The sequence below is a fragment of the Anopheles merus genome, chromosome 2L, assembly GCF_017562075.2.
Source record: "Anopheles merus strain MAF chromosome 2L, AmerM5.1, whole genome shotgun sequence".
In the NCBI taxonomy this organism is placed as follows: domain Eukaryota; kingdom Metazoa; phylum Arthropoda; class Insecta; order Diptera; family Culicidae; genus Anopheles; species Anopheles merus.
The window spans coordinates 19,871,875-19,882,834 of record NC_054083.1 but is presented as its reverse complement, the minus strand read 5'-3'; the positions used below and the strand labels follow the sequence as shown (position 1 = coordinate 19,882,834).

Genomic DNA, 10,960 nt, shown 5'->3' with positions numbered 1-10,960 from the left:
CATTTGTAGGAGAACTGTCAAAACACGAACCGTGCTGGCTGGGAACCGTGTGGGCATACAAAACCGCGTGCTATTCCACCGCGAACGGTTCACACGATTTTTTTTGTTTTCTGTACAATAAAACACAATGAAGCAACTACAAACGGATAAAAACGATGCCAAGGGTAAGCAGAAGGTAAATCTGAAAAAGAAGTTCAAACCGGGCAAGAAACAGAAGGGCAAACAGAAGTCCAAGTCGGACAAGGATTCGGACGAGTCGGAGGATGAAAGAGGTACCGTGCCGCTGAAGGAAACGCGCATCTCCGACGAACCGATTCCGAAGAAGGTAAGTGACCGTTGTGAAGGATTTGTGGAAGCAGTAGAATTATTGTGTGACAATTTCCAGAGCAAATGGACCAACAAACAGCGCGTGCTGGTGCTGTGTGCCCGCGGTATCAACCATCGCGACCGGCACCTGATGCGTGACCTGCGAACGCTGATGCCGCACCACCGGGCCGAACCGAAGATGGAACGATGGAAGACGCTGTCGGTGGTGAACGAGATGAGCGAGATGAAGCACTGTAACAAGGTGGTGCTGTTCGAGGGGCGCCGCAAGCGCGACTTGTACATGTGGCTGGCCAATGCGGGTGTCGGACCGTCGGTGAAGTTTCTCGTCGAGAATATTCACACCATGGGCGAGATGAAGCTGACCGGCAACTGTCTGCGCGGCTCGCGGCCGCTGCTCTCGTTCAGCGAAGACTTCACCAAGCAGCCGCACCTGGTGCTGATCAAGGAGCTGCTGGTGCAGATCTTCGGCGTGCCGAACCACCACCCCAAGAGCCAACCGTTCATCGATCGTGTGATCACCTTCACCTACCTGGACAACCGGATCTGGTACCGGCACTTCCAGATCCTGTCGGAGGACGGAGGCCTTACCGAGATCGGACCGCGGTTCGTGATGAATCCGATCAAAATCTTCAGCGGCTCGTTCGGGGGCGATCCGATCTGGGAGAATGCGGACTACCAGAGCCCGGCCAAGCATAGGCAGATGCTGCGCAAGGCCGCCAGCGAGAAGTATTTGCAGCGAACGAAGAAGAAGGTCGACCAGCAGGTGAACACGCCGAAGAACACGCACAAGCTGATACCGCACGGCGACATCTTCCGCGACGACGTGGACAAGCGGGCGAAGGTGTTGCTGAAGCAGGAACAGAAACAGGAGAAGCTGCAGCAGGAGCGTGAGAAGATCGAAAAACGGCAGAAAATTATGGCCGAGCGGGATGCGATGCGCAAGCTTAAGCTGGCGACGGCAAAGAAAAGCGCTAGCAGCAAGAAGCTTCCGACGAGGAAGGAACTTGCTAGGAAGCGGGAGGGTGACGATCGTGGTGCGAAAAAAACGTTCAAAGGCGTGAAAAAGGGCGCCAAGGGAGCGAAGGACAAAAAGATGGCCAACGGTAAATGATTATACATTTCGTGCGTAAATATTACTATAAAGGAGTTAAATAAAGCGCCGTACATATAGTGTTAATGTACAAAACAGTAAAGATGGACGCTGAAAGTCACTGTTTTTGGCAGCGAGAAACGAGGAACAAATCAACAAACCATTTTCATACCGATTACAATATAAATACGTTACAATGTGAGGTTTTATTTTGTATCCACCAGCCCCAGCCGTATTTCGATTTTAGCCAGAATTATATACCCTCCGGGTAAAATATAGTTAAGATCTGTTCACTGCTTAGTTTGGGCGCAGGAAAATAGTATCCTGGTTATTTGGTTTTTTGTTTGTTTTGTCGTTGAAAACTGCCATCTACCTTTAAAGGGCGATGGTGGTACACACGCGCAAAGGTCATGCTTGCCTCGTTTTGCCTTCCTACCTGTCCCAAACTCCCATGCATCAAACAGTAAGTGAGAAGATCATATCATATAAGAATGTTGCAGCTTTCTTTTCAACCCATCCTTTACATCCGCCTAATCTCTCGCTTTTTATCAGTTCCCTTTCAGTTTCTCGGGGGTAAATATCTGGAATTGTTTTAGTACATTTGTGGTAGCCATTTAGATATTTGGCTTTCTAGCTCCCTTCGCAAGCGCAATGCAAAATAATCCACAAATTGGGAGTTATGTCGGCCTTTCTCTGATTGCACACCGTTCGATCTCTCTGCGGCAAATATTATTTATTTGTGTTTATAAATATTGGACAACTTTCACCTAACTGTGCTGGAAAGTTTTACCCTAATCAGGGACAGAATCGAGAACGTTTGATTCAGTTACAGAGCATTACACGCATTTTAAGAAAGTGTTTAAAGTCATTTTGGCAAAAAAGACTCTTAACACGAGAGAAGAAAGCCATCCACAAACGGGAGGTGTGAAGGTGCGCATAGATAAGCTGACCAATTGTAATATCTAGAAAACCCACCAAATACAGAAAACTGTACTGCTTTTGTCTGAAAACGAAGAGGAAACAAACACACACACCCACGAAACGAAATAAAACAGCCACATCTTACCTCAACCGACCAAAACCACAATAATAGCAGAAAGTGTTCCGCACCTTATGTAAAAACGTAGTCTGTTTCGGTTGGAATTTCCCACGGCGTTTGGAAGAATTCTTCCGGCAGCGGTGTGCAGTGGGTCGATTTAAAGTCTGCCAAGTACTTTTTAATCTGTGGAACGAAGATAGGAACCAAAATCAATAACCGGCTCTTTCCGTGCACGAAAAAGTGGGTTTGGCATACCAAGAATTTGACCATAGAGTTGCGCTGCTCCGTCGTATATTCGGCACCGATTTCGATCGGATAGCTCCGGCTCGTTCCATTGTTACCGTTGTCGTTAAGGTAGGACATGAGCAGTGACATGCAATACTGTTCCGGTACTGGAAAGGAAGAAACGGAAAATTGTTATTAAAAATGTGAAATTTGGATGAAAATCCCATTCTACGAACCATCCTTGATGAAATCGACCGGTTTCGATAGCAGTTCCTTCGCATAGGTTTCCTGTTCCGGCTTGAGAATGTTTGGGAATCGATACTTAAGCATACTAATGAGCAGGAAATTTCCCCTATTTGTACCAAGGTTGGCATCTCTGTGGGCAAAAAAGGAAGAACAAGATTCATTGTTGTTAATACAATACTAACCTTGCTTGCTCGATCGTTCCGTCCACTTACTCTGAGCAAATAATTTCATCCTCCGTGCGTCTGATCAGCAACACCGGCCCATTGTAGCGGACGATCAGCTCTGTGTTGTTCAGATTCACATAATCCCGCACGGCGATCTTGACAATGTTGGAGATCTGTTCCGGCATGCGGGGCAACGCTAGCTGCAGCACATCGTCGAACGTCGCATCCAGAACGACGCCCTTCACCTCCGGGTACTGGCTGGCGGCATACAGCGTCGAGTAGCCCCCGATGCTCCAACCGTACAGGATGATGTTTTCCGGCTTGAAGCCAAGCTCGCGGATAGCAAACTGCAGCACAGCGTCGATCGCGTTCTGATCCTGGTCTGGGTACGGGCGTCCCTGTAACGGAATTGAAAAACGCAATCGGAAATTACCGCATCTCTCGTAAACATCACGGGAAGGTCATTGCGCTCTAACTTACACTACTGCCGGCGAATCCGGGATGGTTCCAGCCGAGCACGGAATACTTCAAATCTAGCGGCGTCGACATGATGCCAATCTCGTAGAAGCTCGCATTGCCTTCCGAGCAGATGACGAGCGTTTTACCATTTGCGCTCTTGTTCCGGTTGTCCACCACGATCGTGTCGATTTCGTTTCCGTCCGCCGTTTTTACCTTGTTCCGCTGCCCATTGCATTGTGTCACCAGCTTCGTGCGGCCTTCGATCAGCATGGGCTCTATATGGGGGAGGGGGGAAATAGAGAACTAGCAATGTAAGCACATTCCGTTTGGTGCTTGAAACCAGTACTGCAAAATGTCACAGTCAATGTTATAAAAAAATCTGACTGAAACCAAATCCATGTCAGTGTTACGTACTCAATTGTGATAATCAGGGGTGATACTCAAAACGAATGGTGTGACCATTATTGCGACCAACGTTTGGTCAGTCACTATGTCATGACTTTTGTTTTATCAGTTCTGCTAAATGTCAACTGACATAATCATGACCTATTCCGGCAGAAACAAAATAATGTCAGAGTCACGAGCTCTACTGTGATGATCGGAGGTGAGACTCAAACAGCTGTTGCGACCATCACATACTTGGTGGCATTTTAAGAAACCAACTCTTGATCAGTCAGTTGGTTGCGACATTTTCAGTCGATGATCATCACGATAGTCATGAGAGATATGCGGTGCTTCGAGTGGTTCTAAGAAACAGAATGAGCATGGTTTCTCGCTCTGTTTGATATTCCAAGAATGTCGTGACTATCACCGGGTGGGGTGCTAAACAAAATGTCATGTCAAGCATGTGATTGGACCACTAACTGTTCTAACTGTCTCACCTCTGATCATCTCAGTTGTTTGCGAGGGGTGATTTGAGCTTCGTTTCAGTTATGAGAGTTGGCCGCTATGATTAAGTACCACCAATGACCATCAAGCTCCCACGGATTTCTTCATTGTTTTCGTTGGTGAACATCTCGTGATGCTCATGACATTTAGCAGCACTGCTTGAAACGCAACGAATGCACATACCGACGTAACTTTGCAGCAGCCGTACCGAGCCGGGATAAATCATCCGAATGCCAAACGTATGAATGGCAACGTACGCCGCAATCTGGCACGGCAGCGACGAGATCCAGAAGTTCTTGTTCCGCTGGGCAACCGTTTTGCGACTGAAAAGCGAACAAACATACGAGTTTACCATCCAAAGTAGGCTTCAGAATGCACCTCGCCACCCCCGGAAACGTACCTTCCACCCTTTACGGTGTAGTCGACGGGCCACTGCTCGAAATCAAAGTCGTAGCGGCGGAGGGCCGCCTTCGGAGCCCCGCACCGGTCGCTACTGCGTCGTGCATTCTCGAGTGTTTCCGCAAACCGCACGTATACCGTGTTCATCGAACGGCCGAGACCGCGCATACAGAGCGACATGGCCACCAGCAGTCCCAGGCCGGTCGTTACCTTGGCAAAAGGGCCGACCGATTCGGCGACAAAGTAACCGCGCCGATACAGGATCGACACCAGGATGGGGGAGGTGTAGTAGCTGAAGCTCCACATCAGATTTAACTGTTTGCGCGGGGGGGAGGTAGAGGAAAGAATCAAAAAGGGAACATTATCCAATTTGTGCTGTTCGTGCTGCGACTTAGCGAGGCTTGGTGGCGAACAAACTAACAGCTGTCAGGAGCTGGTCTCCATATTTCTCCAACGTTCCCGGCTCGTAGTTGTCCTGGTGCGCAAAACCAATCAGATGGAAGAGAAAGTTTAACAGAAAATTGTTGAAAACGAAAGTGCAACGACAACAAAATGCTCGTCCCCCCAGAGGGCGCACTTACCCGCGATCCATCGTACTCCTTCAGCAGTCTCGGGGTAAAAATGTACTTATGGAATGGCATGTTGTCCACACGCGTATGCTCTGTTTAGCGATAGTGAATGTTGTTGGTTGCTTCGTCACTGAAGCCGCGACAAAATTAAAAAAAAAAAACAAGTTGCCACCCGTTCGTGGGGAGGGGGACGTATGCGCACAACAACTTTCTCGCTCCACGCTCAGCGCGACAGGATGCTCACGGTAATAGTGTGGTGGGTTTTGTTCGGCAGGCGACAATGATTCGCCACTACGCCACACTGCTGCTGGTTTACCTTGTCGCCGAAGGATTCGCTTCCTGGCCCGCGAGTGCGTGTTTGGAGAGCTATTCGAGCTTTCTTCGGTGATAGACTGCGCGAAATCGTTGTCTAATCACCAATCTATACATATCCAACGTGAGGGGCCAGCACTTATCTAACACAGCATCACACAGCATAGCCCCGTCGTGGAAGCGGAGTCGAGCGGACAGGAAACGTGAAATGCAAAATCTACAGCATGTATTGGTAGTTTTTTTTATGTAATTAGTTTTTTTGGTAGCCTTTTTGTTGTTGTTTTTCTTTTGCAAGTCAAGGTGACGTGTGTCAAATTGCCAAGGTGTTCACAGACATGCAGATACCAAACGAGATGGTGTTGAATATTTGCTCTTCTTTTTTCGCCATGGAAAACTGTTTCAATCTCAATAAGATCCATATTAAATAATTTAACAGTTTCAAAACGTATAAATACATATTTTGCCATAATATTACGTGTTTTTAAATTATTTTAACGAACATAAACTGAACGAAACATGGCGTTGACCCAACCTGTTCATTTCGATGTTTCAATTGTCACATTTTCAAACGACGCAACCGCCAAAACATCCAAACGAACGAAACAACGCAGCAGCGTACCAATTCCGTCGTCCCACAAAACAATACGTTCGCTGCCGATTACAACGTTTGAGATTGTATTTTACCATCAAAACAGGATGGGTGCGTTAAACAGCAAAGTTTCCCCATCGGTGGAAAGCATCAGGCAACAGGAAAATGGTACCCAGCAGGATCCTCGCTCGCCTACACTGCACATCAACAGAAGCCCCATCAGTCAGGAGGTTTGTATTGCAGTTTCATTCATTTTATTTTCCTTCAACAATGGCTAACGATATCAATTTATCCTTTCAGCAAGCTGGAGTTTCGCGGAGCTCGATTACCAAAGTAAAGGATCTAACGCCAGCGCTTACGGAACCGTCCGATCATACCCTCCGCACCCCGTACAGTCATCTGCTGCCGAAGCGCTTCCAGTCCATCATAGATCCCCGCTCGCCTAGCACATTTAACCGAACGCCGATCGTGCTGGACCCGGAAACGGGCGCAGACTGCAGCTTGACCAACGTCGTGTCGTCGCTCGAGTACGAGGAGCTACACAGCGGCCCGGAGGAGGACATGCAGGATGCGTCGTTCAAAGATTGTGACCCACCACTGCCGGAGATGTGCAATCTTCAGATCGAATACGACGAGTCGGTACCGTTCGTGGAAGTTGCGGTCGACGAAAAAGAAGTGACGATATTCGAGGACGCCGAGGTTGCACCCTTCGCAGGTAGCGATCCCCGCTCGCCGTGTATTGCCGTTGCCCGCACACCCATGGTGCTGGTGAAGGAAGAGGAAGAGGAGGAAGCTGTGCAGGAGCCGAACAATCAGCAGCAGGTAGCAAATCTGGCAGCGCTTCCAACCGACCTGAAAGCGGCGGTCGAAAGGCAGGAACGCACCCCAAAGCAGGAAATACAGGACAGTGAGAATCGGGGCGAGCAAACGCCGAAGAAGGGCAAGCTTACGCCGAGCGGCGGCAGTATTAAGTCGGGCAATCGTACGCCGCTCGGCTGCGTGACCAACATTGGAGCCGTACCGAACAACATCCGCAAGATGGCACTGATTGGCCAGATCAAGCAGAGCATGGTGATGGTGGCCGACGAACAGAAGCTTATTGCGCGCGGTGGAAACACGGGCAGTGCGGAGTTGAGCACGTCGGCCAAACAAACCAACCGTTCGCGTATTCCCAAGCTTCGAATGTCGTAAAATTTCTGACTCGCATTTTCTTTACTATTTTATTTTATATAAGGATTTTTTTTTTTCGTGTGTTTGTACCGGATTGATAATTAGGTTAAATAAATGAATTAACGAATGAAATAAAAATGGACACAATTTGCGATAGCCGTGCGATTCGCATACTTTTTTCACCGGGAGCGCCCGAGACGTCAGTACAACCAGTCGTCCTGCCTGCTCCACGTAAAAACATTACAGTAGGCGCCGGCAACAAAAACAGCCAACATTGCTCGCTCGCGCACACACATCGCTCTCGTTGCAGGTAGAAATATACATACGGTAACCTTTCCGTTCAACAATGGCCAGTCGCAACCGTAACCGGGTCGCTCCGAAAGAGCAAAACGCGTGGAACATTCCGGTGCAAACGAAATCCGAATCCGACCGACAGCCGGCGCGAAAACCATCCACTGCAAACGGTTCCAAGGGCGGTGCAGCGGCGGCGGCGGCGGCCACATCGGAACCGGCCGGTATGAGCAGCTCCAAGATTCCGCTACCCTCCAGCATGTTGAAAAAGTCACAGGAAAAGTTCATCCAGGTACAGCGGCAGCACGCCGAAACGGCCAGGAAGTATGCGGCCGAGTACGTGTCGAGTGAGGAGGAGGAGGAGGGCGAGAACGCAAGCGGACAAGAAGCGGGTGCAGCAGCCTCAAACGATGCGGCCACGCGAAACATTCTCGGAGACGTGCTGAAGAACTACCACGGCGCCGAGGCGGACGTGGGCAAAACGCAGGAGTATTTGCAGCATCTGCTCGAATCGCGCAATGCCGTCTGCCTGATCTGCATCGAGACGGTGAAACGTGCGGACAGGGTAGGTATGCGCGCCCCGGGGTGCCAAGACGGTGGTGTGATTGTATAATGTGCATTCTCCAGCACGCTGCGACTGATTTGTGTCGCTCCGTTTCTATTTTTACAGATCTGGTCCTGCGCCGCGTGCTACACGTTCTTTCACCTCATGTGCATCCAGCGATGGGCTAATGATAGCATGTCGATGAAGCGCATCAATCACGAGCAGCAGGAGGGTTACTACAACAACAGGGGGGAGTACATACCGAAGCCGGCGCTCGACGTGCACTGGGACTGCCCGAAGTGTCGCCGGGAGTACGAGCCGGAGGCGATACCGCGCCATTACGAGTGCTTCTGCGGCAAGGAGCGGGAACCAAACGCCCATCCCTGGCTGATTCCGCACTCGTGCGGTGAGCCGTGCGAGAAGCAGCTGAATCCGGCCTGCGGCCACACCTGCCGGCTCCTGTGCCATCCGGGGCCGTGTCCGCCGTGTCCACAGACGGTGAATGTGTCGTGCCGTTGCGGAAATTCGCCCGTGAAAACGATCCGCTGTGCGCAGAAATCGTGGACTTGCGCAAGGAAGGTAAGTGGTGGCGTTATCATTCGCATTTACAATCTGTTTTTATAACGATTGTTCTTATTTTGCAGTGTAAAAGAAAACTAGCCTGTGGGATACACGAGTGCGGTGCCCAGTGTCACGACGCTGGCCAGTGTCCACCGTGCCAGAACCGCAGCAAGCAGCCGTGCCTATGTGGCGCACAAACCAAAGAAGTCAACTGTTACGAATCGCGCTGGCAGTGTGACAGCGTGTGCAACAAACCGTTCCCCTGCGGGTTACATCACTGTGAGGGCGTGTGTCATGCTGGACCGTGCGGTCCCTGTCCCCTAGGGCTGCCACGCTCGTGTCCGTGCGGCAAAACGGAAACTCGCGCAGCCTCCTGCTCGGAGCGCATCGGCACGTGCGGTGATACGTGCGAGAAGGTGCTTGCCTGCGGACAGCATCTCTGCCCGGAACGGTGCCATCAGGGCGCGTGCGGCAACTGTTTGGAGCTCGTGCCGAAGGTGTGTCGGTGCGGCTCGACCAAGAAACCGATCGTGTGTCACCGGGAAGCGATCTGCGAGGGTCGCTGCAAGCGGATGCGCACCTGCGGCAAGCACCAGTGCAATCGGAAGTGTTGCGATGGCCAATGTCCGCCCTGTGATAGGGTGTGCGGGAAGACGCTACCGTGCGGGAAGCACAAGTGCAGCTCGCTCTGCCACCAGGGACCGTGCTATCCTTGCAATCAGAAATCCACGATCAAGTGTCGGTAAGTGTTAGTGTGATCCCGTTATTGTGTCGTTACCACAGATTAACGATTCACTTTTAATTCTCCCGTCCTCCTGAAGCTGTGGCGGTACCGTGGCCGAGGTGGCATGCGGTCGGGAAAGGAAAGCAAACGCACCGAAGTGCAAGCTACCGTGCCGGGCTGCCTCCAAGTGTCACCATCCGAACACGCACACCTGCCACCCCGGGGACTGTCCGGTGTGTGTGCTGCCCTGCGGCCAGCCGAACGATACGACCAACTGCGAGCATCCGTGCCGGGCCAAGTGTCACGATGCGGTGCAGGTGGTGACGCGGGAGAAAAACTTCAAACCCGTCGGCCCGTGGGACGTGCCGAAGGAGACGGTCGAGGTGAAAACGCTGCCCCATCCGGCATGCACCGTGAAGGTGCCGGTCATGTGTCTCGGCGGTCACGAAACGGCCGACTGGCCCTGCTCCAACTCGAAACCATCGTCCTGCGGGCGGCAGTGCGGCCGTTTGCTGAAGTGCGGTGTACATCGCTGCCCGCTCGCTTGCCACAAGGTGACGCACCGGGCCAGCACGACGCAGGATTCGCGCTGTGAGCCGTGCTCGGCCGGCTGCACGTTGCCCCGGCCGGAGGGTTGCGTTCACTCGTGCGCGCTGCGCTGCCACAAGCCGCCGTGCGATCCGTGCCTGGTGTCGATCAAGTCACAGTGCTACTGCGGCCTGACGCAGGTGTTTTACAAATGCCACGAGTTTTACCCTACCGGCATGGAGGGGAAGGAACCGGAAGAGTTGGCCGAGCTGGCACGGCGGCGCGAGTCGTTTCTTAGCTGTGGTCAAAAGTGTATTAAAAACGTAAGCAACCCCGATGCAGGTGCCTGGTGGCAAGAATCTAATTCCTTTCATTCCGCTCCACAGTTCCCTTGTGGGCATCGCTGCACCTCCATCTGCCATCCCGGGCGCTGTCCGAATCCGGAGCAGTGCTCAAAGAAGGTAAAGGTGGCGTGCAAATGTGGCCAGCGAAAGGTGGAGGTAAGCTGCAAGGTGGCGCGCGCCACACCGTCGCTCGACTGCGACCAGCAGTGTGAAGCCGTCCGGGCCCAGAAGCAGGAAGAGCAGGAGCGCAAGGAGCAGGAAGCACGGGCCCAGGAAGAGTTGCAGAATCAGCGCGAGCTGGAGGAGTACGAGCGCAAGTTTGGGAAGCGGAAGCACCGCGAACGGAAGCGACACCAGGTGCAGCAGGAGGAAAAGGGAACGCAATGGGCGGTTTACGTAGCGCCAGTAGTGGCTGTGTTGATAGCTGTAGCATTGTACTTTCTATTTGTGCAATAAATTATAAGTTTTATTTTGTGTTCCCCCCCCCCCCT

The 10,960-nt window shown here is 51.6% G+C and overlaps 4 protein-coding genes across 4 annotated transcripts; 3 read left to right on the top strand and 1 right to left on the bottom strand.

Annotated features, from left to right (window-relative positions):
• The first annotated feature begins 8 nt into the window (after positions 1 to 8).
• On the top strand, positions 9 to 1,595 carry LOC121592915 (ribosome biogenesis protein BRX1 homolog). Its single transcript, XM_041914825.1, has 2 exons — positions 9 to 325; positions 386 to 1,595. Exons 1-2 carry the CDS (start codon positions 128 to 130, stop codon positions 1,436 to 1,438), a joined length of 1,251 nt encoding a protein of 416 aa, XP_041770759.1. The 5' UTR covers positions 9 to 127; the 3' UTR covers positions 1,439 to 1,595.
• A 24-nt stretch (positions 1,596 to 1,619) lies between these two features.
• LOC121592914 (phosphatidylserine lipase ABHD16A) lies at positions 1,620 to 6,000 on the bottom strand. The gene is made up of 9 exons (XM_041914824.1): positions 5,419 to 6,000; positions 5,259 to 5,312; positions 4,839 to 5,152; positions 4,622 to 4,761; positions 3,572 to 3,825; positions 3,140 to 3,489; positions 2,918 to 3,057; positions 2,712 to 2,848; positions 1,620 to 2,639 (listed from the first exon to the last, which is right to left on the bottom strand). The coding sequence occupies exons 1-9, from the start codon at positions 5,476 to 5,478 to the stop codon at positions 2,529 to 2,531; spliced, it is 1,560 nt and encodes a 519-aa protein (XP_041770758.1). The 5' UTR covers positions 5,479 to 6,000; the 3' UTR covers positions 1,620 to 2,528.
• A 286-nt stretch (positions 6,001 to 6,286) lies between these two features.
• On the top strand, positions 6,287 to 7,600 carry LOC121592519. Its single transcript, XM_041914023.1, has 2 exons — positions 6,287 to 6,537; positions 6,608 to 7,600. Exons 1-2 carry the CDS (start codon positions 6,415 to 6,417, stop codon positions 7,496 to 7,498), a joined length of 1,014 nt encoding a protein of 337 aa, XP_041769957.1. The 5' UTR covers positions 6,287 to 6,414; the 3' UTR covers positions 7,499 to 7,600.
• Positions 7,601 to 7,702: 102 nt separating this feature from the next.
• Positions 7,703 to 10,938, top strand: LOC121594392 (NF-X1-type zinc finger protein NFXL1). Its single transcript, XM_041917592.1, has 5 exons — positions 7,703 to 8,333; positions 8,439 to 8,891; positions 8,957 to 9,615; positions 9,695 to 10,448; positions 10,512 to 10,938. Exons 1-5 carry the CDS (start codon positions 7,824 to 7,826, stop codon positions 10,923 to 10,925), a joined length of 2,790 nt encoding a protein of 929 aa, XP_041773526.1. The 5' UTR covers positions 7,703 to 7,823; the 3' UTR covers positions 10,926 to 10,938.
• Positions 10,939 to 10,960: the final 22 nt, after the last annotated feature.

Coding starts and splice junctions, on each gene's coding strand:
- LOC121592915 (XM_041914825.1), top strand. CDS start 128: ATGAAGCAACTACAAACGGATAAAAACGATGCCAAGGGTAAGCAGAAG. Junction 326..385: donor ACGAACCGATTCCGAAGAAG/GTAAGTGACCGT, acceptor GACAATTTCCAG/AGCAAATGGACCAACAAACA.
- LOC121592914 (XM_041914824.1), bottom strand. CDS start 5,478: ATGCCATTCCATAAGTACATTTTTACCCCGAGACTGCTGAAGGAGTAC. Junction 5,153..5,258: donor GAGACCAGCTCCTGACAGCT/GTTAGTTTGTTC, acceptor CCGCGCAAACAG/TTAAATCTGATGTGGAGCTT. Junction 3,058..3,139: donor GATGAAATTATTTGCTCAGA/GTAAGTGGACGG, acceptor TTTTGCCCACAG/AGATGCCAACCTTGGTACAA.
- LOC121592519 (XM_041914023.1), top strand. CDS start 6,415: ATGGGTGCGTTAAACAGCAAAGTTTCCCCATCGGTGGAAAGCATCAGG. Junction 6,538..6,607: donor GAAGCCCCATCAGTCAGGAG/GTTTGTATTGCA, acceptor TTATCCTTTCAG/CAAGCTGGAGTTTCGCGGAG.
- LOC121594392 (XM_041917592.1), top strand. CDS start 7,824: ATGGCCAGTCGCAACCGTAACCGGGTCGCTCCGAAAGAGCAAAACGCG. Junction 8,892..8,956: donor CGTGGACTTGCGCAAGGAAG/GTAAGTGGTGGC, acceptor CTTATTTTGCAG/TGTAAAAGAAAACTAGCCTG. Junction 9,616..9,694: donor AAATCCACGATCAAGTGTCG/GTAAGTGTTAGT, acceptor GTCCTCCTGAAG/CTGTGGCGGTACCGTGGCCG.